Genomic DNA, 24,016 nt, shown 5'->3' with positions numbered 1-24,016 from the left:
CCCGACACAGATTGAAAAACTTTTTTAATTTAAATTATGTTGTATATATTCTAACAGATCATTGTCCAGAAAATATTTTAAGAGGTATTTAACTTTTTGGATGATATTCGTTTTAGTGTAAAATTTGATAATGAAGTTTTTAATAATGACCCATTTTAATAATGAAATATATATATAAACGTCACGACATTTATGCTCACGATCTCCAAACTAAGTTTGCTAGCGCTGCCGTATTTTACCGAATGAATAAGCTTGAGAAAACAGCTGATGTCTTAGCAACACGTGTTTCAGATTCGTTGGCAACGCGACCATTTGTTAATATTAGTATATTTCTATATAAACTTACTTATCGATATATCGGTATTAATTGTATATAAATCTCATTTCAATTCGCTTCGAGTGTGTGTGGCGCATTCGCAATCTTTATTTATATATTAAAAGTTTTCGGAACTTATTAGCCAGAACTCATAAGACACCCAACACGGAATGGCTACTGCAACTGGTGAACTGTCCAAGAAGTAAGTACATGCAATCATTCCGTCAATTGGAAAGTCAATGCCAACATTAAAAGGCGGCCAACTAGTCGCCAACTGTGAGGTTAAGTTGAACTGCTTAGTTGGTAGAAAGCGGCTGATAGATAAGTTAAAAATAGGATAATTTATAACAATAACGTCTGCAAAATGATAGCACGAAAGATAGTAAGACAGTTAATGTATATGTCATCACTAAAACAACCAATGGTGACAGCTACGAGAATATACCATGTGACCAACATGCAGCTGGTCCCAAGCAAGCGAACAAAACTGTTGGTAACCATAACTCGCCCAGATGCAATTGATCTGATTGTAATTTTTTCAGTGAGCTGAAACGTCGTCTGAAAGCGGAACAGAAGGCCAAGGAAAAGGCTGAGAAGGAGGCAACTCGCTTAGCTACTGAGACTCCAGAAGCCGGTCAAAAGAAAAAATCTTCCGCTGAGTTGGAAGAGGATATCTCTCCCAATGAATACTTTAAGCTCAGATCAGCTGCCGTCGCTGATTTAAAGCAAACATCTGAAAACCATCCGTATCCACACAAATTCCATGTCAGCCTTTCCCTTGAAAAGTTTATTGAGCAATATGCCCAGCTCAACGATGGCGAGACTCTCGACCAGGTCAATTTGAGTGTTGCTGGACGTATTCACGCCATTCGTGAGTCCGGGGCTAAGCTCATTTTTTACGATTTGCGCGGTGAGGGCGTCAAGTTGCAAGTAATGGCCAGTGCTAAATCATACAAAAGTGAAGCGGCCTTTGAACAAGACACGGCCAAGCTGCGCCGTGGCGATATTATTGGTGTCAATGGTCATCCCGGCAAGACCAAGAAGGGAGAACTATCCATTATGCCCACTGAGCTTAAACTCCTCTCCCCCTGTTTGCACATGCTGCCCCATCTGCACTTTGGGCTCAAAGACAAGGAGACGCGCTACCGCCAGCGCTATCTTGACCTAATACTAAACAACAAAGTGCGTGAAAATTTCCAGATTCGCGCAAAGGTTCGTAGCAAATACATTGATAGTCGTGTAGTATTTATATTAATGAAACTTCTTCTTACACAGATAATATCATATGTCCGCCAATTTCTAGATCGCATGGGCTTCCTTGAGATTGAGACACCAATGATGAACATGATTGCTGGTGGCGCCACAGCCAAGCCCTTCGTCACGCATCACAACGAACTTAAAATGGATTTGTTTATGCGTATAGCACCAGAGTTGTATCACAAAATGGTCGTCGTTGGCGGTCTGGATCGGGTTTACGAGATTGGTCGCCAGTTCCGCAACGAGGGCATCGATTTGACCCACAATCCTGAATTCACCACTTGCGAATTTTACATGGCATATGCCGATTATTATGATTTGATTGAGATTACTGAGCAAATGATATCTGGTATGGTTATGGCCATTCACGGCTCCTACAAAATTAAATACCATCCTGATGGTCCCGAGGGTGTCGAGCAAGAGATTGACTTTACGCCACCATTCAAGCGTGTTTCGATGATCAAGACTCTCGAGGAGACTCTGCAGGTCAAGTTTCCATCAGCGGACACATTCAACAGTCCGGCTACCAACGAATTTCTGTCCCAATTGTGTGCTAAACATCAGGTGGAGTGTCCAGCGCCACGCACCACCGCCCGTCTTCTAGACAAACTGGTCGGCGAATTCATTGAAGAGACATGCCTTAATCCGACATTCATTTGCGAGCATCCGCAAATAATGTCCCCGTTAGCCAAGTACCATCGAAGTGTGCCTGGGCTCACAGAGCGTTTTGAACTCTTTGTGGCCAAAAAAGAGGTGTGCAATGCGTACACAGAACTAAACGATCCCGTGGTGCAGCGCGAACGTTTCGAGCAACAAGCTGGCGACAAAGCCGCTGGTGATGACGAAGCTCAAATGGTTGATGAGAACTTCTGTACAGCGCTAGAATATGGTCTACCACCCACCGGTGGCTGGGGTATGGGCATTGATCGATTAGCCATGTTCCTGACCGACTCAAACAACATTAAGGTTTGTACCAATCAGAAGTTTCAACCAACCGGTTGGTTTTCATTCTCTAATATTGTGGTTTTTTCAGGAGGTGCTGTTATTCCCTGCCATGAAACCTGAGGAAGCGAATCGCACACCCGCAGCTAATGCAGCCGATATAAAGCAGTCCGCCCAACAATAGACGAGCCTTAATTTAACCAGTTACAAAACCACACACACATGTGTGCTCCACTTCTGTGTATTGCTTTAAATTATTAACTGAATTAAAAATGTATTAGTTTCCGATTTCACCTATCCAATTCTTGTTTTTATTTTACTCCAATTCATTAAGAATTGAGCCTAGTCAAGTAGTTGATCGAGATGAAAATATGTAATATTAAAATATTTGAAAATAGATTTTTTTATTTCGTGTTTAGTAACGAGAAAAGCTCGTAGTTTTTCCTTAGCAATTTATTGTCTGTTGAATTGCTGCGAATGACTAATAAAATAATAATGAAATTAAGTAATTTTATACCCAAACATCGGGTAGAAGCATTTTAAAACATGAAATAAAAGTAGAAAACATTCGCTGTTCGATTTGCTAGAACTTTGCCTAACTCTACAATGTACCTCAATATTGCTGATACTGATAATTAATAGTCGGGTTCATCGGCTGGCTTCTTGTACACGCGGCCCTTCTTTCGCATATACTGATTGATAAATTCATATGACTTATTCTTAACTGATTCAGTGCAGGCCAGTGGATTTCCGTTTGAGTCACAGTATCTCATCTCTTTGGTCGTTATGTGGTGGCTCAGCTAAAATATATTTTGAATAACACTCACATTACTAGACTTGTCTCTTAATACCCTTTCTTCTGTGTTACTTACTCGTTTAATAAGAAACTTGTAGTCCTCATCGCTGGCAATGCGACCCAGCTGGCAGTTATTCTTACGGAATGGACGCAGGAACTCGGCCACATGGCCGCTTATCTCAAAGCGAAACTTTTCGCATGCATCGCGGCCGCTGGATGTATTGATAAGTGGCCTAAAAAATATTTCAAATTAATGATTGGATTCGAGCCAACATGGTTCTGGAGGAGTTGTGCTCACGTTTTCCGTTTCTTTTCGCGCTCACCACGATGCTTCTTTTTGCTCTCAGTTAGTTGCGGTGGCATGGGCAGTTTACGCTTTGTGTTAACCAGGACATCTGCATCTGAGTCGCTCAATGTTGGCCCTGCTATGATGTTGCTTGACTCCACAGACAGTGTTCCTATTTTGTAGTTGCTGCTGGGATTGAGCGCCACAAGCTCGTCCACATGCGTATCCCTGATGCCGTCGACAATGATATCGATCAATGGTTGGGCAGCACAGTTAAGCACTACGCTGGCAGCGTTCGGGACAAGTTCTTCATCGGATGAGTACAAATAGCCCTGAATGGGCACCATATCGTTGGCCTGGATTGCTCCAACTGGTTCCACATTGCTGGCCTCGGCCTGTGTGCGGCGAAAGATCTCTTTACGACGTCGAATTTTCTCCTTGTTATCCTTATACTTGCGCGACTCCAGCTGATTGTAGATGCGATCCTCCTCGCGTCGCGGACTGATCACGCAGATCGAGACAAGTCGATTGCGGCGTAGTTCTCGACGTTCTTGAACCTTCGCTTCAATATACTGTGCTAGCGACTTATCACTCAGGCTGCCCACATAGTCAACATCAATATTGACCAGCTCGTCCGCAAGCAGTTGATTGTCGGATGTTTGCTCCGGCACCGGGGAATCGTCGATTAACTGTTGCATGCGCTGCTGTGAATTTGGCGGCTCCCACTGCGAGATTCGATCCCGCAAATTATAATAATAGATGATGCCGTCGGCCGTGAGACTCCAATGCCACGAAGGCGGTAATGGTTCCACGCTGGCTGGCAATCTATATTCCACATCATCGCCGCTCTCCGGCGATTGCTGTTCGTTGAAGACGTCACTTGCATTGCCGCAACGCAGTGGCCCGGCAACCGGCACATTGTCACTATTAAACCATTCGTTGGTCTCTGTGTCCTGGTAATACGGTAGCTGCTTAGGATCGGTGCCTAGATTAGCGCCAAAGTATTCGCAGCGCAGCTCATGCTCGCGTCTATCCACGTTGTACACACGCTTCTCCGCCTCGTCCTGCGCCACCTAAAAGAAATGAAATGTATACTATAAGCAGTCCAGTCTCGATATGTTTTTACTGATCACGTTTTCTATTGGTAGAGTATTGCCTAGTCGGTTGGCTTGGGCTGTCACCTATACCTACACCTGTACATACCTTTTGTTCAAATAGTGAACGTCGTAGCTTTTTGAAAATGGTGCGGCGCGTATCATCGGATCGCCGACGTGGATCCAAGTTGACTATGCCCTGGCTGATGCCTAAGCTAGCATCACAGTTTCCATTTCGCTCCTTCAGCTGCGCGGATGTGGTGCAAATGGTATTGTTGCCTATCACGCGTGTTTGCTTAGGCTTCTCGTAGCGATTGCTGGTATCACGCCTGAAGCGATCCTGCCTGTAGCGATCACTGTTTAGCGTGGAGGAGGCGCTATTGCTGTTGCTGTCCTCCAGCGCAGTGGCCGCGTAATGCGTCTGCTGTTGGCGATCCGCCTCGCGCTCGTGTTCCTTCATCTGCTCGATACGTTCACGCTTGGGTATCCGAAAGATTTCGGGTAGAGCACTCCATTTTTGCAGCAACGCCACCATACGTTGACGGACTGCATCCAGCTCCGGCGTTGGCTCTGATTGCTGCTGTGTGGTAGCTGTTGGTTCTTTGGCCTGCTCATCAGTTAAGCTGGTGCTCCAGAGCTGCACGCTCTGATAGACGCGACTATCGTTGAGCATTGTCCTATTTGGTATGGGCAGCGATTCCAGAGCCTCAATCAGTGCCAGCCGCAGCTGATTGTCATTGCCGCTCTCGCTGATCCAGGCATGTAGCAGTCGTAGGCCATGGTAGTCGAGGAAAAGTCGGCGGCAAGGCAACTCGCCACGCGTGAGAACTCCCAATAACTGGAGCCGAGTCTCCAGCAGCTTGGCACGCACCATGCAGCGCGAGAAGCTCAGCGTGTCCGCTTGATTCTTGAGCCCGCTGCGATTAAGCAAACGCAGCTGTTCTAGCACATCCGGATCTTCCAGCTTGTCGGGCTTGCGCGCGGCGGACTTCTCGCCACTGCCGCTACCCGATGGACGTAGCCAACGTCCGGCCTTGTATTCGCGATCCTTAGGCTTAGACTGCTTCTTGCGCGCCGCAGTCGGCACCTTTGATGACTTGCTTGGCTTTGACTTGATGAGCTTGGTTGCTCTGGTTTTGTGTAACTTCTTGTCAGCTTCCGATCCCTGTCCTTGTCCCTGCTCCTGCTCATCGAGCTCTTCAGTCAAGTATTCCATTTCACTGTCACTCTCTGCATCCAGTTGCTCACCCTCATCAGAGTCCGGCTCGCCGCCAATCCAGCCGCGGCAATTGGCCGCCTCACAGTAGCAGCGCTGAGCATCACGTCCATAGCGCTGATATTGATAATCAAAGGTGATCTCCTCGCCAGCCATGATTGTCTTAACGCTGAAGAAACCAATGCGTAACTCTCCGTTCACCGTCCACTTTTGCGTCTCTGCATTTGGATCACAACTGTGGTTGATGTACCGTGAAATATTGCCCTTGGCGGTCGCATCGATGATCGCCTCACCTCTCAGTGCCATAAAGTAATAGTGGCGATTGCGGTCGCGCGAATAGAGATGTTGTCGGCGCTCAAACTCCTCGCTGTCTATCACCTCGCCCACATATTCCATAATGAACTCGCCTGGCGGAATCTGCAGCTCGGCTGTAATGCCACAGCCCTTCTTTTCGGTGCGAAAGACACGGCAGGGCCAGCACTGGTGCTGCTGGAACCGTTTGTTGGTGCAACGTTCGCCATAGGTGCACAGCGGTCCGCACTCGATCATTAGCATTCGATTAATGCAGCCGGCACCGCAGCATAAATGCCCCATGGCCTCCTCGTCGCCGGTCAGGAAGCAATCGCATTGCATTTCAGCATTCTCTTGGCTAACCTGACGGGCGCAACGGTAATAATTGTCGCGCAACGACTGAAACGTATTAAGACCCTCCTGGCGCAAGAACTGCTCGTTGATGGCATCGACGTGCGCCAACTCGGCCAGCTGCTCCTCCATGCTGATGGAGGCGGACGTCTGGTTGCTGTTGGCGTTGCTGTTGCTGCTGCTGCTGCTGTTGCTGTTACGACTCACGCTGGCTCTGGGCAGCTGCGGCTTTTGCTTGATGCGATGCGAGCGCCGCACTGCGTTGACATTGCTAGACGCATCCTCCGAGTAGCTGGTGCTATTGCTTGGTTGCGGCGACGTGGAGGGCGTCGTGGCCGGCGTCTCTATATTTGCAACGCGGTGCGCATAATCATCTTCACACAGCTCCTGCCAACCGTCCAGCTTGTCAGTGCGCTCGCGCAGCTTAACGCCATTATCTATGAATTGGGCAATGTCTGTCAATGAATTGGATGTGTCGAGTTCAGCTGTGGGCGTTGGTATGCCACAACTAGTCGCTTTGCTGCCGGAACTGATGGACTCAGAAGATTCAGTTTCAGCAAGCGCCGAATTCAATGCATCGCTGACTTTGCCAGATTTGCGCCTAAAAGCGCATTGCGATGCGCTTGAACTGGAGTCCATTGAATCCTGGCAGTTGAGGCTGCTAGACACCCGCTTAGACCCTGAGACACCCTTGCGTAACACGTTTTTCGTCTTTGCCTTGGACAAGGGGTCGTGTTCGGGACTGGCCTGCAAGGCCTTGGATGCAGTCTGCAAGCTGCGTTGTTTCCCGGTAAAGTGCTCGGCACGATCTTCGCAGATGGTATAGCGACGAGTATGCTTCTTTGACAGCTGCTTTTTGGCAGCTGCTGCGTTACTGTTGCTGTGGCTTTCCAGGTCCTGTTCCAGCTTGGCTGTTTGTTTCTCTAGTTTAAGTTTCTTCTTAGTTTTCTCTTCCTGACGCATCTGAGCGCTAGCCTTGTCCATTGCCTTGAAGAGCGCATCGCACTCGACAATAGAAATGCTAGGCGGTCTGGCAGGTTTTTCCTGTTCTGGATTGGTTTTTCCAGCAACATTGGAACAGGCGGTAGCAATGGGACTTAGACTAGACTTTTTTTCTTCCTTGTGCATGACGGCAGTTTCCAGCTGGGGCTCAGCTTCTAATGGACTTAACGATGTCTCTATACAGAGCGCTGTGTCGATCACGATCGGAAGTGAAGAGTTGGAAATTGATGAATGTGATTCCTTTATTGCGGTGGCAAGATTATCAGATGAGCGCTGCTGTTCTGAAGTGTTAATATCTTCCGTTTGCTGATCAGGCAGCTCAGTGGGGAGATCAATTGAGCCGTCAGTCGTCGCTTGCTCTGGTTCTAGCTTAGGGCTCAAGGCAAAGCATTCCAATCGGACGTCAATAGAGTTCTCTGATTGGATGTCACAGTTAGACACTTGTTGGGTTTCCGAATTCAATTCCAAATTAGCATCCAATTGCGGCAGTAATCCCAATTCTATTCTATTCTTTTCAATGAGATCAATGGTTGGATCCGGCTGTATCTGCTGCTGCTGTGATTTCTGGTCTGATGATTCACTCTCCAGGATTATTTTGGAGCTAGCAGCTGCGATTTCGGCAAATGTTTCTTCAAGCGTCATTTTGCAACCGTTTGTACTACGCGTAGTGCCACGCAAACTGGAGCGTTTGCTACGCCGCTGCGTTGAAGACACCGTCAATACAACACAGTTCCCCTGTGCCAATTGCTCCTTCTCTATGCTCTTTTCTCCTAAGCTTTGTGGATCCAGCTGTTGCAGTTGCTTATCAGCTCCGGCGCTTGGGACACTTAACGCCGACTCAATGTCAGACTTCAACTGATGCTGAGGCTGAGGCTGCTGGTCCTCTTCATTTTTGAGTAATATCTCATTATTATTATTAGCTGGCATCTGCTTAGCATTGACAATTGTTTTATTATTTTCAGTAGGTGTTTTTTCTTCTAGAAATAATTCTTGTGAATGGGAGTCAACCTCATTAGCTGGGAGCTCAATTATTGTATCAGTCTTCATATTTATTCCTGTATCCGTGGGCGTTTCGGTAATTTCTAGTGGCTTTGGTTCATTCAGTTCATGAACTGGTAGCAAGGCAGCTAACTCCGATGAAGATTCTTTTAAGGATTCACCGGAGTCAGAGGATTCTCGGCTCGATGGCATAGGCATGCGTTTAAGGGCGACACGCAGCTTGCTTTTGAATGTTATTTTCAGCGAATTCTCGCCGCAGGCATCGCTCTCACCGCTGGCAGTGGTTGAATTGGTATCCGAGTCAGAGCAGCTGATACTGCAAGCAATTCCAGGACTGCTTCCGATTACATCTTGTGCCGCCGACGCTGTCTGTGACTTACGGGGCCGTCCACGTCTCTGTTGTTTCGGTATTGCATTAACTTGAAGTGGTGCTTCTCCATCACTTTGCTTCTTTGCTAAGTGCGGCTCCTCGCTGCATGCTTGGTCAAGAATTAAGAACTGTGTTGGCTTCGGCTTGGCAAACAGGTCAGCCGAAGTTTGCGGTGGCGATCCAGTTGCCAATGGAAGAGCTGCAGTTGCTGCTGGCGTTGCCGAGTTAACGTCGAGTACGCCAAGTGATATTGTCGTTGCCGTTGCTGACAGAGTGCAATCAGTTCGAGCTTCAATTTGTAATTTGTTTGCCTTTCGGTTTTTATTGAGCAAATCCCGAACATCAAACTTAATTACTTTCTTACGAGAGCTGCGTCGGCAGTCGCCTAATGTAGGCGACAGTGTAAGCACGCGTTCTGCTAAGTTCTCCGCCCCCAATTCCTCGGCTGGCCTTTCAGCCCACACACTCATTGCAGTCGGCAGTGGGCTGTTCTTCGGAGGGCGGCCGAGACGTTTGCGCGGCGTCGTTGATTTAGCCGGCGTTTTTGTAGTTTTGTTTGATGTTGATTCGTCCATTGATTTTAGTTGGCGCCAAAATCAATGTACAGGCACTTTGATTTAGCCGGCGCACACAGGTTAAATGCTAGCATAATATTGTTAAATTTACTAATTATTCCAATACAGTTATTTTTCAATTAAGTTTGGAGCGCAGCCAGAATACTCACTTAGAATAAAACTACTAATGGACTCAGATCCAGATCTTTTTCTTCTTCTTTCGCATTTGTTTAAACACTTGCTCCAATTTTAATTGTTTAACTCAAGAATATATAGCAAATAAAAACTAAATATGTAGGGTAGCGTTGCCAGACATTGTACTATCGATATGCATGTTTAATTGTTTTATATTGCTTAAATAGTTATCGATTGCTATTCACTAGTTTTTAAACAAATTTATGTAGCTATAAAATTATTCACAACAACAATACATCGATATATCGATACAATTATACTCAATATTCCTAGCGCGCATTTCCTTTAAAAGACAGTTTATACATTAAAATGCCGCCAAAGCGTGGTAAGAAGGCTGCTCCTAAACCTGTAAGTGTTATTATTTATACGTTATTATAAACATTAACATTCACGTATATATCACACACAGTCGTCGACAACAAGCGAGGAGTCCAAGGCACTGGATCCTAATAATCCTGTGCTTTATATTGAGCACTGTCGCTCTTGACGAGTGTTTCGTCGTCGCGCCGAGGAGTTACATGCTGCTCTGCAAAGTAAAATTCAAGATGAGGGCCATCTTTTCCAACTTCAATTGCAACTAAATAGCCAGGGAGCACCCAGACGCGGAGCGTTCGAATTGTCCTTCGCCCCACATCCCACAAGAGTTGCTAACGAACAGCTGCCCATTTGGTCCGGTCTGAAACGCACACCGCGTGCTCAAAAGTTTCCCAATGTCAATGAAATATATAAGCAAATAATTGAGGCGTTCAACGATCATGCAGAGAAAACGAACAAACGCAAACGCCCATCATCGTCATCTCCAACAGCCTCACCCAGTTTGCCAAAACGTGCAAAGTCTGCAACCAATAAATCGCCAAAGCCATCAGAATCCAAATAATGTGATTTTGCATCGTGTAGGTGGTTGGCATCGATAGTTTTTCAGCAATAGCGCCATATGATCATTGAACGGTAAACCCCGAACAGGAGCTGTTCACTGTGAAACTTTTGCCTGAATGCTGAAAGATTTTGTGACGTCATCTACTATGCGAATCGCTTAAGATCACATTAAGATAAATAATGAAAATGATTACTGATTGATTTTTATCGAATAAAATTCTATTAAATATAGAGCATTGAAAGAGCTCATCGTATATATACATACATAAAAAATATATTGTTTCCAAATAATGAATTGTTATACTTAAGTTTCTCAATGTTTGTTGTTTATAAGTTGGATTCGAATAGACAAAAACAATATAGAGATCTGTTGAAAATTGATTTATAATTACGAGTTTTATATACATATAAATATCTCATGTTTTTTATTCGTACAAATTTGTATTTCTTCAGCCAAGTTTTGATGGTTGCTGTATACTCTATATATACACATATAGGTGTACGTACATATAAAAAAGCATGTATAGTCCAGATCTAAATAACTTCAAAAATTTGTCTAAAAGCCTTCCAAAGGTTTATAAAATTATGGTTTTTATTTTCTTCCTTTTCAATTTTATTAGAACGTTTGTCTTTGATTTTCAAAATGTACACAGTTTTCTTATTTTTGTTTATTTTGTATTTCAGCTTTCTCTCTTCCTTATGAAATATACTATTCCTATAGAAAAAATTTTGGTTTACGAAATTGTTTTTGTTGCGCTGGACTGGACTGAAACCCTAAAACCCTACCACACTGCCTAAGAATACAAGAAGCCAATTAATTTCAAACTTTAACTTAATAATATTTAATTAAATAAACGAAATAAACAACGAAAAAAAAAAACAAAATTAAGTTGGAAAAAACTGAATATGGCGGCAACAAAAACCTTTTGAAAATTGTTAGCAATTTGGCCGCTTCCTTTCTTCATATTTTTGTTTAAGTAAAGTGGCATTATATATATATAAATATATATAAATAATATGTATGTATTGGATGTATATGTGTGTATGTGTATATATATATATAGTTTATCAACAATAAATTGGCTATGGGAACGTACAATTAGATAGGCGACAGAGTTACCAGTAGAATTAAAATTTTGCTACGCCTGGTTGGATATATTTTGGTGGTTTTGTCCTGGTTTGTCTGGTCTGGTCTGGTCTGGTCTAGTCAGGTGCTGGACTCGAATAAGGAACTAATAAAAACTAAGTCTTACACTAACTTTAAATTACAAATATGTTGAAAAATAGTAAATCACCGTTTAAGAATCGAATGCGATAAACAGTTAATTAGATAGATTGATAGGTAGTTTAGGTAGTGGGTGAATGTGGTCCATACAAAATGCCACCTACATGGGGTGATCCTAGCGTTACAGATACTTGCGATAATTGCGCAAATGCGCATTGCCATCCTCAACGCCAACGCCACCCACGCCAACGGCAGCAGCGGCACTCTCGAACGATGGCGGCTCCTTAACCAAGCCCGGACTGGGCGGATCACATGTATTGCTGGGCATGCCACTGGCGCTAGTGGTGGTGTTGCCTGTAGGGGTACCTTTGGCACGTCGCCTGCCCCGTGTGCCAGCTCCGCGAGATCTGCGCCCACCGCTCGATGTCGGTGTGCCGCCAATGTCGCCCGCCTCAATCGCTTCCAGTGACGCATCCAGCGCCGCATCTGTGGTAGTGACACGCGTTCGCGTTACAGCGGTGCGTCGGCGCGCGCTGTTGCTGTTGCTAGTGGTGGCAGTTTCGCTGCTGGCATGTGTCGTTCCACGTTTGCCCGGTCTGCGTTTGCGTCGTTTTTTATTACCATATCGCGGATCGTAGTCGTATTCATCGTCTGCTGGAGATTTTGGATCCTCCAGCGAATCTACATCATTCATGTCCATTTCATCATAGAACCACTCCTTGGGCAAATCATCTTTTGATTGATGCTGCTGCTGTTGTTGCTGCTGCTGCGTTTGCAATTGACTGTCTTTGCTATCGGATGTGTCACCGCCGGCGGCGCCCAGCGAGCAGGACTCCTCCATGCTGAACGCCCCGTTAAAGTCATGTGTTGTATCATTGTGCAGCGTACTCAGCACTGTCGGCGTTGTCGAAGCGCCTCCACCCGTCAGCATATTAAGGCTTAGCGTTGAACTGCTGCTGTTGGTGCTGGCTATGCTAGCGGTGCCGCTGATACCAGCTCCGCCAATATTAATACCACTAGCCACTAGCGCTTCGTGTTCCTTACGCAGCGCCTGAAAAGGCCGCTCGGGGAACCGGCTATAAGTTTGCGTTGGAGTAGATCTTAGATTCAGGTATGAGAATAACATGGACACGAATAATTACTAACCTGTACATCTTCGTCAAGTACTGGCGGCGACTTTTGCGCCAACGTGCCGCAGGATACGTGTAGATCTGGCCCTGGCGAAAGCCAGGCATCCGCTGTCGCTTGTCCATGAACAGCTGTGAGTGATTCTGTGCAACGCCCGTTTGTGGATCGAGGAATGGCAGTCGCAATCGCCGTTCGATGCACAGGCGTGTGTTGAAATTGGCGCTGTATTCGATCGTTTCGCGATAGCTGACATCCTTAAAAAAGCTCTCGATTTTGGCCAAATTCGGCATTGATACGATTTGTATGTTGACGGCCGAAGACATGGCTCCACTCTGCTCCGGTCCGGTCAGTGGTTCGCTTCGTTTCCCCCTGGTGTATTGTTATCTGGTTGTGCGAGCAACGCTTAATCCATTTAAAACCAGCCCCAGCGGCTAGCGCTGAGTTGACGCTGCGCCGCTGCTGCTTGCGTTGACTTTTGTATTTTGTTTCTTATCTCTGTTCGCCTGCTTTTTTCACACCGCTTTCACTGTTTTCGTCTTTTGCAAATCTTATAGTGCTAGGTTGTGTGTGGCTGCTATTAGCAATGTTTTCTATGCGATATATCGCTACCATTTAACAAGCCTGTGTTATTTTGCATGGTTGCATATGCACTTATCGCTAGCTTTAACTTTAACGGACATTTGCATTATGTCAATTGTTAAATAGACTTTATATTATGAACATAGGTTAAAATGCACTCAAATTTATTAGCTATGATACATATTTTTATTACTTATTTGAAAATATTTCTCACAGCACCACCCTGGTAGTGATCGATGTGGCAACTTTGACATGTATTGTTTTTGTTTACTGCTGACGTTGCCACTTTTGACGTTGACAGTTCGTCGTGAGTCGTGCCCGAATGCCTGAGTGCGTGTGTATGTGTAACCGTGCGGGGGTCTGCCGCTTTTCCGTTTTAAGTTGATTTTTTAAGCATTTAAATGGAGTTGCACAACAAAACAACACTGCCAGCGATATTATTTGGGCTACTGTTATTGTGCGGCTCATCCAACGCCTGGCACTCCGAGGAGCTGGAGATTTTCGACCTGGTCGAAGAGGTCAACAAGAACTTCTATGAATTTATGGGCATCAATCAGACTGCCACGAACAATGAAATCAAGCGCGCTTTTCGCACACTCTCCATTGTGCTGCATCCCGACAAGAATCCTGCTGAAGATGCCAACATCCAGTTTCGCAACCTCGTCTCCATCTACGAGGTACTCAAGGATGCTTCTAAGCGTGAAAAATACGACAAGGTATTGCGCGATGGCATGCCCAACTGGAAGTCCGCCCTCTACTACTATCGCCGAATGCGTAAGATTGGCCTGTATGAGGGCGCCTTCATAATTTTCCTTATCATAACCGTGGGCCAGTATCTGTTCGCATGGGCAGCCTATCTGGAGACAAAGTACACTGCTGAGCTAGTATTTGGCTCCAAACTAAAGAAGCTGCAGAAACGCAACAAAAACATTGATATGGACGTCATTCTGAACGAGATCCCGATGCCTTCGCTCCTCAATACGCTGCCAATTCAAATACCAGTCGCCATTTGGCATTTGCCTAGAACAATTAAGAATGGATTTAGCAAAGCCAATAAGCTCAAGGAGCTGGCGTTGGAGAAGCGCCGATTGTAAGTAAATAAAGGATGACGGCAACGACATCATGACATATTTAATAATGATTTCAGAGAAATCGAAGAGGCACGTCGTCTGGAGGAACAGGAGCGTGAAGCCGAAGAGCAGGTGCGTCTACGTAAAGAGCAGAAGGAGAATTTACGTAAGCGGAAGCAGAACGCAAAGGCACCTGAGAAGACCGAGGAGGAGTTACGTGGCTATTCACAAATCCAGGCACGAGAGCTAACAGAAGAAGATGCAATACGCCCAGCTACCCAAAAGGTATGACCATCAAATATCATCAACCTTTTGTAATCCATTTTATAATGTAAATTTGTTTATTTGTAAACTATGCTTAAAGAGCACGGTCAGCGGCGGCTTTTGGACCGATGAGGATCTTACTGAACTAATTAGGTTAGTTAAAAAATATCCAGGCGGTGCTGGCAGTCGCTGGAACACCATAGCCGAGTCTATGAACCGCAGCGTACAAGAGGTGACATTCATGGCGGCCAAGATGAAGGAGAACGGCTACCGTATACCTGGCCAAACGGATAGCGTTGCCGAACACATAGTCCAGGAGTCACAGGAGGCAGTCCGCAAGGAGAAAGTTAAGAAGGTGGCGCCAACCGTAAATGAGAAGAGCATGCTTGTACCGGAGACTAACTGGACTCAGGATCAGCAGCGTGCTCTCGAAGCGGCCATTGTTAAATACCGAAAAACTGCCGGCGGCGATCGTTGGGTAAAGATTGCTAACAGTGTACCAGAAAAGACCAAGGAGGAGTGCTTAGTGCGCTATAAATACTTGTGCGAACTGGTCAAAACACAGAAGAAGGCCGAGGTTGAAGGGGCGGAAGGAGAGTCGAACATTGACGGCGAGGAGAAGGAAGGCGTAGAGCGAACAGCAGCGGAGACTCCTGATGTCGCTCCTGCTCCTGCGGCTGCACCGCCAGCCAAAAAGCTGAGCAAACGTGAGCAACGGCGACGCAAACGCGATATGTCCAGCGACGAGGACTCTGATGATGCATATCAATATGAAATCAGTTAGTTCGGCTGCTCATTGCATTACCTTAGCCTCAGCCCATGCCCCAGAGACACTTCGTCCTCAATCAATCTAATTCATATCGCAGCCAAAAACCAAATTGGCCTAACTTTTGTCAGAGCGAGAAGGGTCATAGATCAGCTGGATATGAATGAATATATGTATTTCTATATACTATCATGCCAAGGCATTATCCAGCTTCTACCCTATTTGAACTAAGTTAAATTGTTATGTTTAATGGTTTTTAATTTTATTTCTCTTTGTATCAGAACTCTAACAATTAAGCACTAGTTTTCTCTCACTCGAAACGATTGCCAAAAATCATTTCATTTTCCTTTTCTTTTTCTATTTTTTATATTTGGCGTGTCTGTGTGTAGGGCTTTAATGATTAATTAATTTACATTTTTGTGGCTCAAAATTGGATTTTCGGCATTTCGTTGCATGAAATTTAATTTAGACTCAACACGTGGTCCGTGAACCGCTTGTTTTCTGTTTTGTACATAAATGTATTTTATAATTATAATATACCTAAATATTTCTTTGCTAAGTAAAGAGTTGAAACAAAAAAAGACAAATGAGGCGACAAGTTATGAAAGTCAAACCCGAGTCATTTCAACTACAGTCATGTGCCAATTATGCCGAAAAATTGACATTTCAAGTTCAATCTTTGCTGGCTGGGTATTACTACGTTTCTCCCAATTTCTCCGCTTCGTTGGATCCGGTAGCCAGTACAGATTCCTTGCTGATCTCTAAGAACGATGTTTGTGACATTTCCGTATCGTCCTCTTCCTCCTCGATTTCCATTTCAAATATTGTCATCTTGCGCCGGCGATCGGAGAGAACGGTGGCTACCTTGCGACTGCCAGAGACGGCCAGCATTTCGCAGACTCCGTCCAGGGCCTTAAATGCGGCCGCTTCCGGTATATCGTGTACACTGTGCGTCATCGTCGCCTCTGTCAGTTTAATTAGTGGCGCCAATTGATGCTGAGTGCAGTGATTTCTTGCGGCGCTCAACGAGAACTGCAAAAAGTAACTGTGTGGGCGTACACCTGTTGCGGATGTTAACGTCTGCACCAGCATCGAAAGTGAGGATTCGTTGTAGAACTGTAGATCGACAAACCGCAGATTGTAGTAGTCCTCCTGCAGCTGAGACGTAATTGGACCAGGCTGCAGCCGCACACGAATGCAGCGCAACATACAGTCCTCGCCTCGACTGAACTCCAGCACCATCGCCTCGTGCAAGCCGATTGTTAATGCCAGCATATCACATTTGGTTGCCTCGTGTACATAATAGCTGCAATTCACAAAATCATAAGTCGATTGCTGATCCGGCTCAGCCGCAGATTCAGCATGTAACTGTTGTAGATCGCCACATATCACAGTCGTGCTAAGTTTGAAGCTGGCACTAATGCTCTCTGTGGGCTTGTGGAATACTGCATCAATGGCATTAAACATTTTGTCGCGCTGCTGCAGCAGCGAAAGCTTTTTATCATGAGGCACAAGCAGGTTGCACTGAGCTAGGCACTCATTTTCGGCCAGCAGGCGTGGCCAAACTTCCGATGGGTTGGCAGTATGCAGCTGGGTCAAATATGAATTTTCCAGATATTGTCCCACGCGTTCCAAATTGAATTTACTGCGCGTGATTGGAGTGGAACTTACGTCGCCCAAAAGACCCTCCTCTCCTGTGGTTGCAGACGCCGTTGCTGATTTATCGTCGCTGATGTCCCCACTTTCGTTTGGTTCAGGTATTTCCGGTTCCATGGCGCAAAAGAACTCAGCCAGCGCAACATTCTCCTTGCCGGTAAAGACCATATCATCGGGTATCTCTTGATGGGACAGACGCAGTATAGTGAATATAATCCATGAATGGAACAGCTTCATGTCATATACTAATGTGTCAATCGTGCGCTGCAGTTCATGTACTTTAAGCAAAAAGGAGCCGCAGGCACGCATTGCCTCGCTGGCGACATCTGGTGAGATGAGTGCCTAAGAAGAAAGAGTATTAATTGTGAAAAACTTATTTGTGTCATCTACGACCAACCTCGAAGAAATGCGTCATGCGTCCAAAGCCCGCAATCGTGTTGAGAAAGTAGAACATGTTAATGGCGGCACCGTTTAGCTGCTTAAAGACTAGGCCCTGAAGATTATTCAGGGATAGATCCACAGAGTTGGCTATTTTCTTGAAGCCCTTCTCCGTTAGCGTTCTGTTGTTATGAAAATAAAAGAACAAAGTGGCGGAGCCCATGAGCACTGTATACTGAGTATAGGGACTTAACTCACTCGAACAGAAACTCCTCGACCTCCAATGTGGCATAGCCGAATACGAGCAGCTCCAAAAAGTGCGCTGAAATCATGCCATAAGCCTGAGAATTGGCGTACTTGGTCAGCTTGTTGTCCATTTCAAGTTGTACCGTTTCCCAAGCCTCCGTTAGGCATTGCTGCGTGTCGTTGATGTAACTGATGCAACGATGATGTAATTAGTTGTCGAAAATATATTACTCATTAACCATTTCAAAGCGCAAACTTACTTTTTGGTCTCTAGAATGTGGGCACAGTGGGAAGCCAACTCCAACATGGGCGAGATGCAATCCTGCAGTACTTGATTATGAAAATGCAGCAGCTTCAGCTGTTGGCCGTCGCGGAGCAAAGCATAAATGGCATTAAAGTCCCCATTCAGCCGTACATCGTACACATCGAATTGATCCGGATTGAGTACATGTTGTGTGAGATCTATGCTTCCTGCTTGCAAGGCGCCAAGGAGCAGTAAATGCACTTTACCGCTACGCATAATAACAACCAAGAAACAGGGTGAGCCCTTGGGAAATGACTTCTGATCGAGTGTCTTCAGGCAAGGATCGATATTAGTCAGCGGAGGCAGTTTCGGCAAATACCGTTTGTGCTTGTCCTTGGCATTACATGTGTAGCTGTCAAGGCCTTCCTTGCAATTGATCGCTTTGCTGAAGTAGACCTTCTTGATGTCATCTTCGTAGATTAGGCCGGATATTATTGTCTCGCTTTCGGCATCGAGTAGTGCAACCTTTCCATTGCTATAGCCGACTGCTAGCAGAGTCTCATCCATTTGCCAGCTTAGTGAACGGACCCGCACATCCTCACCAGGTGTCGGAAAAGTGACAATTTTCTGCCAGTTCAGGCGCTGTATAATTACCTCACCTGCAAAACAAGTCCGTAGTCAGAGATTGATCAAAACACTTGACACAAAATAGTGCGCGATGAACCTTTCTCGGTGCCATAGGCAATGAGATCCATTTTGTTATTCCACTCCATACGCTCCACGATGCAACTCATGTTGCGTGCGCCAAGCAGCTTCATCGAGCTTGATTGGGCCATTATTTAAATTTTTTATTTTTGAATTAAGCTTACAACATTTGCATTTGTAGTTTTTTTTATTGTAGTTTAGTTTACCGGCTTGGGAGCGTTACTTATCGAATTATCGATAGGTCCCGCAACTGGCGTTGCCAGATCTTATTTGTATATGTTTGTAAAAAAGGATTTTATAAATCTACTCTCATCTAGACTAAGGATGCAGAACCATTTATATTTAAGTTACATATTTGTATGTACGCTTATTTTATTTCAGAAATTCGCCCAACATCTTTTGTTTGTTTTGTTGATGCAATAAAGAACATGCCTGTATATCTATATATGTATATATGATTATGTCTATGTTATTTGTATGTAAATATGTAGGAGCGAGCGAGCATGTTTTTCTGTGTGTGTGTTAGTGTCCGTGTGTACCCATGTTGGCTTTACATGGAGTTGTTTTTGCTGGCTTAACAAGTTCTGGTAAAGCAACTAGATGTCTCCATTCCCTAAATCGGTGCCAGCGTCAGGTTTGATATTTTCATCGTTGATGCTGCCGCTTGGACTTGCGTCCGCGGTGCTGCCAGGCGTTCCAACGCTTCCCCCAATATGCGTGCTGCCACATGCGCTACCCGAGCCGTTACCGTTTCCATTACCATTTCCTGTGTGCCATGTTAGACGTTCTTCGTAGAATTGAATTACGACTTGAGGACATTTGATGTTGGCCAGCTTGGCGGGCACTAGGTCGGCGTGATCACTCCCCTTCCATTTCATCAGAAACATCAGATAGCCGGAAGAGTCGGTTGCACCAAGAATTTTTGAAGGCTCCAAGCCACGATCAAATCCAATCAACTTTTTTTGTTCGTCGGTTTCTTCCTCCATGAATGATTTTCGCTTACTTCGTATTGACTCAGGCGTTGACGATGTGGATAGGCGTTTTTTAGTCTCTTTTTTGTTATTTTTTAGGGATTCCTCGAACGTTGCTATTAAATCGGGACAATCCAAATTTTCGACCGGCTCCCAAGTGTTTTCACTGCGAGGATACCCCTTCCACTTTAAGTAATATTCTGTGCGACCATTAACTGTGCGTTTGTCCTCTACACGCTCGACTGAGAATTCGGCCATTGCAATTTGCTTTTGTGTTTTTTGGAACTTTTATTTATTTACTGTAAATTAAAAAATTTGTGTTTGAAAAAAGTGACCAGTTTCCAAATTGTTTGGTGTTTTAGGTGACCAAATTACAGAAATGTCAAACTTTCGGTCATCGAAATGATTTAATACAAGGGCTGCATACAGCAATCGATAACACAACACTGAACAGCTGGTTGCGGACGGCATGTAGACAACGTGCACGGCAACGAAAAAAAATAAAATTCCAAATTTGCTACGGTAGGCTGGTCTAAAAAGAATAAAGTCAAAATGGGTGAGTTCATTGCAGAAATGCAGGAGCGGCTATTGCCGGAGTATGAGCAAATGAAGCACTATCAAATATTTAGACCAGAACAAATCAGGTAATAATTGACTAAACCCAAGTGAATAAAATGTGAAGATAATATATCAATAATTTTCAGAGAATGTATACGCAAACGAGAACGCTTACTGCTGAACATAGCCAAAAACAAAAAGTCTATGTCAGACTATTTGGAATTCATAGTATACGAGAAGACAATGCATAAAACAATTACCGAAAAGGAAAAACTCGCCGGTATAAAGCTGACTGGTCTCAAAGCCTCCACTTGCACGCGGATAATGCGAATGTACAGGGAAATGTTGGCTAAATTTGGACACGAGCAGCGTCTGTGGGAGAATTTCATCAAGTTCAGTAAGAAGTCAGCGCCACAGGAAGTTGCTGGCATATACGAGAAGATGCTTTCGGTAAGCTGTCTGCCAAAAACAGAAAATATTTACTTCGAACAGCTGTAATAAATCGTTCTTCCTTTAGTATCATGGTGGTGATCCACAAATTTGGATCAATGCCGCACTGTGGCTTTATGAGTATAATCGTACCAATATGCCGCGCGTCCAGGATATACTGTTGCGTGGCCTCCAACGTCATCCCGCGTCTGAGTCACTTAACAATTGCTTCTTCAATATACAGTTAAAGGAGGCCGCAATGGCGGACAACAAACGTACTTTGGGCGACAACACAGTCTCGGAGCAGGATATACAAATGGAGCGTGTCGTTGCCGTCTATCGAAACAGCCTGGCGAACATCACGAACTTAGATTACTTTCTGAAGCTGCTCGAGAGCTGTGAGGATCATGCAGAGCTTACTGCCAAGCTACAGCACCATATAATTGAGGATATACAGACAAAGTTTTCACGTGAGCCTTCGCTATGGGATGCACTGGCGAAGCGTGAGCTGCGTGGCTATCACTTAGGTGATCTTATGAATATGGCAGAAAACGAAGATGACACTGAGCCGAGTGAGAAGAAGTCGCGCACGGACTCCCAAGTGAAAGTCTTTCAGACACGCTCGAAGAAGCGTTGCATCGAACTGTGCGTGGAGGTCTACAAGGCGGCAGTACAACAGCTACAGACGCAGGAAATATGGAACTTATATCTGGACGCTATGCTGGCGCTAAGTAGGAACCATAAATCCGAGCGCGCATTCATCCAGAAATGCTTGGCGAATGCACTGCAAGATGGCCATCATTCTAAGCTGATGCATCCCCGGCATTACGCTACGCTCAGCATGATATTGGGTAGCAACGAAAACGGCGGAGAGACCTGTGTGCGCATCCTAACCGAGGCACTGCAGCACGATGAGTCGTTGCGCATGCACGAGCTGCTACTATCCGCACATATTCGGAACGACGATGAACCCAGCGTTCACAAGTTGTTCAGTCAAGTGCGTCGTACGATGGGCGCCGCCGGCCTATCTCTCTGGCAGATGGTGATCGCCTATTATCGGGCGCGCAATGATAACCAGGCCAAGCGGCAGCTGAATGACATTTATACACAGGCCTGCAAGGAGACCTGGCCGGAATTCGCCGATCTACGCTGCAGCTACTTACGCTACCTCTGGCACGAGCACTCGCAAGCCAAAGCCCGCGATGAATATGCCAAGTTGGCGCAACAGCCGCCGATGTCTCTGCAGCTGCATCGCGAAATGATTAGCCTGATAGAGAGTACCAAACTGAAAGTAAGTCGACGAGAAATTTTTGAAATTGAAATCGTTAATCAATATCGTTGTATTGCTCCACAGGATTTATCTACAATTAAGGCGTGGCGCATGTGCTACGAATTCATGACCACATACTTTGGGAAGAAAGAGCCAAGCGTTTGGATCGAGTACATTGCCTTCGAGCGGGATCATGGCGAGGCCAAGAGCATTGCTCTGCTTAGCCGGCGTGCCCTCTCCACGCTGGAGCCACAGTTTGTGTCTATATTCGAGGCGGAGCGTGCAATGGCACACGTGGGCATGGCCATAACCAGATAGTTAAGTTAACTTTAATTTTTTTTATTTTAGTTTTTAACTATAATTATAAGTAAAGACACAAGTCTCATAAAAACATGAGTTTTTTAGTCGAAACTACTGATAATGTGGAACGAAAATAAAACAATATTCAAAATAAATATGAATCATAAATACTTTGTTCATCTATTTTACCACTAAGCACACTCATCACATAATTAATAAAACAATGGAGCGGCTGATGCTAGGGGTATATGAGAGGTGATAAGCCTTGCTATTAAATATATTCTTATACTACATACATATCTTTATGTAACAATATATTCTTTATTACATATGTGTATTATATGCTTATATATTTATATGTACGTTAATGAACTAAAGCTTCGCAGCATGAGAAGAAGAGAGACAGGGAGAAACAAAGTAGAAAACAGAGGGAATAAGAAATAGAGTGTATGTAAGTGACAGATAGAGAGTGATTGTGTAAGAGAGAGAGAGACAGCAAGACAGAGAGAGGGAGAGTGTGTTGATAAGCGGGAGAGGCATAGAAAGAGAGAGAGGGAGAGAGAGAGGGAGAGTGTGTGAGTACAAGAGACAGAGAAAGAAACATAGACAGTATGAGAGACAAATGGACAGACTTATAAAGCAAGATGAAGTTAGAAATACAAAGATTAAGAGTGAAAGATAACTAGAAAGAGAAAGAGATACACGGAACTTGAGAAAGGGACTAAGACACAGAAAGAGAGAGAGAGAGAGAGAGAGGTGAATACAAAGAATAACAGAATTAGTAAGAGTATAAAAAGGAGAGATTGCGCACTAACACATAGAAAGAGTCAACGATAAATTAAATGAAATGAGTAAATTTGTATAAGAATGCAATTAACGATCCTTGCAAATCTTAAAGAATTTCAGAGATAAGCTTTAGCCGCAAGTGACCAGTTTTAAGTGCAGATTCTTTAAGGATTGCTTCAATATACATAGAATAGGAGACTATCACATATGTAATCAAGTTTTGTATAGATTTTTACCTATAAGTTTATCCATTAGATTGTCATTTCAATTTTCGATCTTTCGCCTAAAAAATATCAAAATTGTCTTAAAGTCCTCTTGCTTAAGCAGCAAAAGAGCTGAATGCCGCCATCAAAACTCTTATGTTTCCCACATTTACCTAGAGCTAACAATAATTTCGTATTTATAAATCTTATGGCTCGAATCTGTCAGTTATTGAGAGATTGATCAAATATACCAAACATCAAGCAAAACCTCTGAATACAGATATATGTACATAAAGTTTATATAATAATCAGAAAAATCTTTAAATGTTTTCTTGTTTGCATTTAAATTATTTACGTTTGTACCACGTATATATATATACAGAAGACCTTACTTAAACTCATATGTACATGTACATACACTTGCGTATGTGCATATAAAAGTATAATATATTTACATATATACATATGTTAATATTCGTATTTGGCAATTGACGTTGATAAGAATTGGAGTATCTCTCTGTATTCCGAAATATGCACACACACAGAAAAACGACGTCAAATGCGTTCTCTGCAGTCGAAGTCGCTGTCGCAGTCGCTGTTGCTGTCGCAGTCGCTGCCGCTGTCGTCGCTTTTGGTTTCGGAATGACTGCCTCTGCCTGGATTGCCTGAGCTTTGAATGCGCGCGCTGGCGTA

At 44.6% G+C, this 24,016-nt stretch overlaps 9 protein-coding genes across 13 annotated transcripts in view; 4 read left to right on the top strand and 5 right to left on the bottom strand.

The window, feature by feature from the left end:
• Positions 1–74, bottom strand: part of LOC111593051 (uncharacterized protein C18orf19 homolog A) — a 1,557-nt gene extending 1,483 nt beyond the window's left edge. The window contains exon 1 of the mRNA XM_023305624.2: positions 1–74. This exon is cut by the window's left edge and continues 716 nt beyond it. The gene's annotated coding sequence lies outside the window, so the exon portion shown is untranslated.
• A 307-nt stretch (positions 75–381) lies between these two features.
• LOC111593050 (lysine--tRNA ligase) lies at positions 382–2,754 on the top strand. Of its 2 annotated transcripts, none has more exons than XM_023305623.2 (4): positions 382–518; positions 859–1,528; positions 1,592–2,539; positions 2,607–2,753. In XM_023305623.2, the coding sequence occupies exons 1-4, from the start codon at positions 487–489 to the stop codon at positions 2,697–2,699; spliced, it is 1,743 nt and encodes a 580-aa protein (XP_023161391.1). In that variant the 5' UTR covers positions 382–486; the 3' UTR covers positions 2,700–2,753. The 2 variants fall into 2 exon arrangements, with proteins under 2 accessions (XP_023161391.1, XP_023161390.1); XM_023305622.2 differs by lacking the exon at positions 382–518 and adding an exon at positions 591–805 and having other exon boundaries at positions 2,607–2,754.
• Positions 2,755–2,929: 175 nt separating this feature from the next.
• LOC111593003 (probable histone-lysine N-methyltransferase CG1716) lies at positions 2,930–9,801 on the bottom strand. Of its 2 annotated transcripts, none has more exons than XM_023305530.2 (5): positions 9,645–9,801; positions 4,801–9,585; positions 3,610–4,670; positions 3,388–3,544; positions 2,930–3,315 (listed from the first exon to the last, which is right to left on the bottom strand). In XM_023305530.2, the coding sequence occupies exons 2-5, from the start codon at positions 9,493–9,495 to the stop codon at positions 3,151–3,153; spliced, it is 6,078 nt and encodes a 2,025-aa protein (XP_023161298.2). In that variant the 5' UTR covers positions 9,496–9,585; positions 9,645–9,801; the 3' UTR covers positions 2,930–3,150. The 2 variants fall into 2 exon arrangements, with proteins under 2 accessions (XP_023161298.2, XP_023161297.2); XM_023305529.2 differs by having other exon boundaries at positions 4,801–9,562.
• Positions 9,802–9,900: 99 nt separating this feature from the next.
• LOC111593004 (selenoprotein BthD) lies at positions 9,901–10,795 on the top strand. Its single transcript, XM_023305532.2, has 2 exons — positions 9,901–10,017; positions 10,079–10,795. The coding sequence occupies exons 1-2, from the start codon at positions 9,979–9,981 to the stop codon at positions 10,544–10,546; spliced, it is 507 nt and encodes a 168-aa protein (XP_023161300.2). The 5' UTR covers positions 9,901–9,978; the 3' UTR covers positions 10,547–10,795.
• A 756-nt stretch (positions 10,796–11,551) lies between these two features.
• Positions 11,552–13,623, bottom strand: LOC111593024. 2 transcript variants are annotated; one of them, XM_023305567.2, is made up of 2 exons: positions 12,917–13,623; positions 11,552–12,870 (listed from the first exon to the last, which is right to left on the bottom strand). In XM_023305567.2, exons 1-2 carry the CDS (start codon positions 13,219–13,221, stop codon positions 11,952–11,954), a joined length of 1,224 nt encoding a protein of 407 aa, XP_023161335.2. In that variant the 5' UTR covers positions 13,222–13,623; the 3' UTR covers positions 11,552–11,951. The 2 variants fall into 2 exon arrangements, with proteins under 2 accessions (XP_023161335.2, XP_023161336.2); XM_023305568.2 differs by having other exon boundaries at positions 11,552–12,846; positions 12,917–13,621.
• A 153-nt stretch (positions 13,624–13,776) lies between these two features.
• LOC111593043 (uncharacterized protein F54F2.9) lies at positions 13,777–16,235 on the top strand. The gene is made up of 3 exons (XM_023305612.2): positions 13,777–14,567; positions 14,625–14,832; positions 14,912–16,235. The coding sequence occupies exons 1-3, from the start codon at positions 13,879–13,881 to the stop codon at positions 15,593–15,595; spliced, it is 1,581 nt and encodes a 526-aa protein (XP_023161380.2). The 5' UTR covers positions 13,777–13,878; the 3' UTR covers positions 15,596–16,235.
• On the bottom strand, positions 15,823–19,203 carry LOC111593042 (anaphase-promoting complex subunit 4). 2 transcript variants are annotated; one of them, XM_023305609.2, is made up of 5 exons: positions 18,826–19,203; positions 18,118–18,760; positions 17,870–18,046; positions 17,631–17,793; positions 15,823–17,575 (listed from the first exon to the last, which is right to left on the bottom strand). In XM_023305609.2, the coding sequence occupies exons 1-5, from the start codon at positions 18,935–18,937 to the stop codon at positions 16,274–16,276; spliced, it is 2,397 nt and encodes a 798-aa protein (XP_023161377.2). In that variant the 5' UTR covers positions 18,938–19,203; the 3' UTR covers positions 15,823–16,273. The 2 variants fall into 2 exon arrangements, with proteins under 2 accessions (XP_023161377.2, XP_023161378.2); XM_023305610.2 differs by having other exon boundaries at positions 17,876–18,046; positions 18,826–18,937.
• A 73-nt stretch (positions 19,204–19,276) lies between these two features.
• LOC111593071 (chromobox protein homolog 1) lies at positions 19,277–20,104 on the bottom strand. Its single transcript, XM_023305649.2, has one exon. The coding sequence runs from the start codon at positions 20,033–20,035 to the stop codon at positions 19,403–19,405; it is 633 nt and encodes a 210-aa protein (XP_023161417.1). The 5' UTR covers positions 20,036–20,104; the 3' UTR covers positions 19,277–19,402.
• Positions 20,105–20,316: 212 nt separating this feature from the next.
• LOC111593070 (U3 small nucleolar RNA-associated protein 6 homolog) lies at positions 20,317–22,477 on the top strand. The gene is made up of 4 exons (XM_023305648.2): positions 20,317–20,421; positions 20,482–20,785; positions 20,853–22,055; positions 22,119–22,477. Exons 1-4 carry the CDS (start codon positions 20,330–20,332, stop codon positions 22,350–22,352), a joined length of 1,833 nt encoding a protein of 610 aa, XP_023161416.1. The 5' UTR covers positions 20,317–20,329; the 3' UTR covers positions 22,353–22,477.
• Positions 22,478–24,016: the final 1,539 nt, after the last annotated feature.

The sequence above is a fragment of the Drosophila hydei genome, unplaced genomic scaffold, assembly GCF_003285905.1.
Source record: "Drosophila hydei strain 15085-1641.00,03,60 unplaced genomic scaffold, DhydRS2 tig00000361-arrow-arrow-pilon, whole genome shotgun sequence".
NCBI lineage: Eukaryota > Metazoa > Arthropoda > Insecta > Diptera > Drosophilidae > Drosophila > Drosophila hydei.
The sequence above is the reverse complement of the archived record's forward strand: the minus strand, read 5'-3'. Positions and strand labels throughout refer to the sequence as shown.

What these genes read in the sequence shown, in the direction of transcription:
- LOC111593003 (XM_023305530.2), bottom strand. Translation starts at nt 9,495, where the DNA reads ATGGACGAATCAACATCAAACAAAACTACAAAAACGCCGGCTAAATCA. An exon ending in CGCGAAAAGAAACGGAAAAC is followed by an intron (nt 3,545 to 3,609) that starts GTGAGCACAACT and finishes AATATTTTTTAG; the next exon opens with GCCACTTATCAATACATCCA. An exon ending in ACAAGTTTCTTATTAAACGA is followed by an intron (nt 3,316 to 3,387) that starts GTAAGTAACACA and finishes AATATATTTTAG; the next exon opens with CTGAGCCACCACATAACGAC.
- LOC111593042 (XM_023305609.2), bottom strand. Translation starts at nt 18,937, where the DNA reads ATGGCCCAATCAAGCTCGATGAAGCTGCTTGGCGCACGCAACATGAGT. An exon ending in TGCCTATGGCACCGAGAAAG is followed by an intron (nt 18,761 to 18,825) that starts GTTCATCGCGCA and finishes CTTGTTTTGCAG; the next exon opens with GTGAGGTAATTATACAGCGC. An exon ending in GCATGACGCATTTCTTCGAG is followed by an intron (nt 17,576 to 17,630) that starts GTTGGTCGTAGA and finishes CTTTCTTCTTAG; the next exon opens with GCACTCATCTCACCAGATGT.
- LOC111593043 (XM_023305612.2), top strand. Translation starts at nt 13,879, where the DNA reads ATGGAGTTGCACAACAAAACAACACTGCCAGCGATATTATTTGGGCTA. An exon ending in GCGTTGGAGAAGCGCCGATT is followed by an intron (nt 14,568 to 14,624) that starts GTAAGTAAATAA and finishes TAATGATTTCAG; the next exon opens with AGAAATCGAAGAGGCACGTC. An exon ending in TACGCCCAGCTACCCAAAAG is followed by an intron (nt 14,833 to 14,911) that starts GTATGACCATCA and finishes CTATGCTTAAAG; the next exon opens with AGCACGGTCAGCGGCGGCTT.
- LOC111593050 (XM_023305622.2), top strand. Translation starts at nt 681, where the DNA reads ATGATAGCACGAAAGATAGTAAGACAGTTAATGTATATGTCATCACTA. An exon ending in ATTTCCAGATTCGCGCAAAG is followed by an intron (nt 1,529 to 1,591) that starts GTTCGTAGCAAA and finishes CTTCTTACACAG; the next exon opens with ATAATATCATATGTCCGCCA. An exon ending in CCGACTCAAACAACATTAAG is followed by an intron (nt 2,540 to 2,606) that starts GTTTGTACCAAT and finishes TGGTTTTTTCAG; the next exon opens with GAGGTGCTGTTATTCCCTGC.
- LOC111593070 (XM_023305648.2), top strand. Translation starts at nt 20,330, where the DNA reads ATGGGTGAGTTCATTGCAGAAATGCAGGAGCGGCTATTGCCGGAGTAT. An exon ending in TTTAGACCAGAACAAATCAG is followed by an intron (nt 20,422 to 20,481) that starts GTAATAATTGAC and finishes AATAATTTTCAG; the next exon opens with AGAATGTATACGCAAACGAG. An exon ending in TATACGAGAAGATGCTTTCG is followed by an intron (nt 20,786 to 20,852) that starts GTAAGCTGTCTG and finishes TTCTTCCTTTAG; the next exon opens with TATCATGGTGGTGATCCACA.
- LOC111593071 (XM_023305649.2), bottom strand. Translation starts at nt 20,035, where the DNA reads ATGGCCGAATTCTCAGTCGAGCGTGTAGAGGACAAACGCACAGTTAAT.
- LOC111593024 (XM_023305567.2), bottom strand. Translation starts at nt 13,221, where the DNA reads ATGTCTTCGGCCGTCAACATACAAATCGTATCAATGCCGAATTTGGCC. An exon ending in TACTTGACGAAGATGTACAG is followed by an intron (nt 12,871 to 12,916) that starts GTTAGTAATTAT and finishes CCTGAATCTAAG; the next exon opens with ATCTACTCCAACGCAAACTT.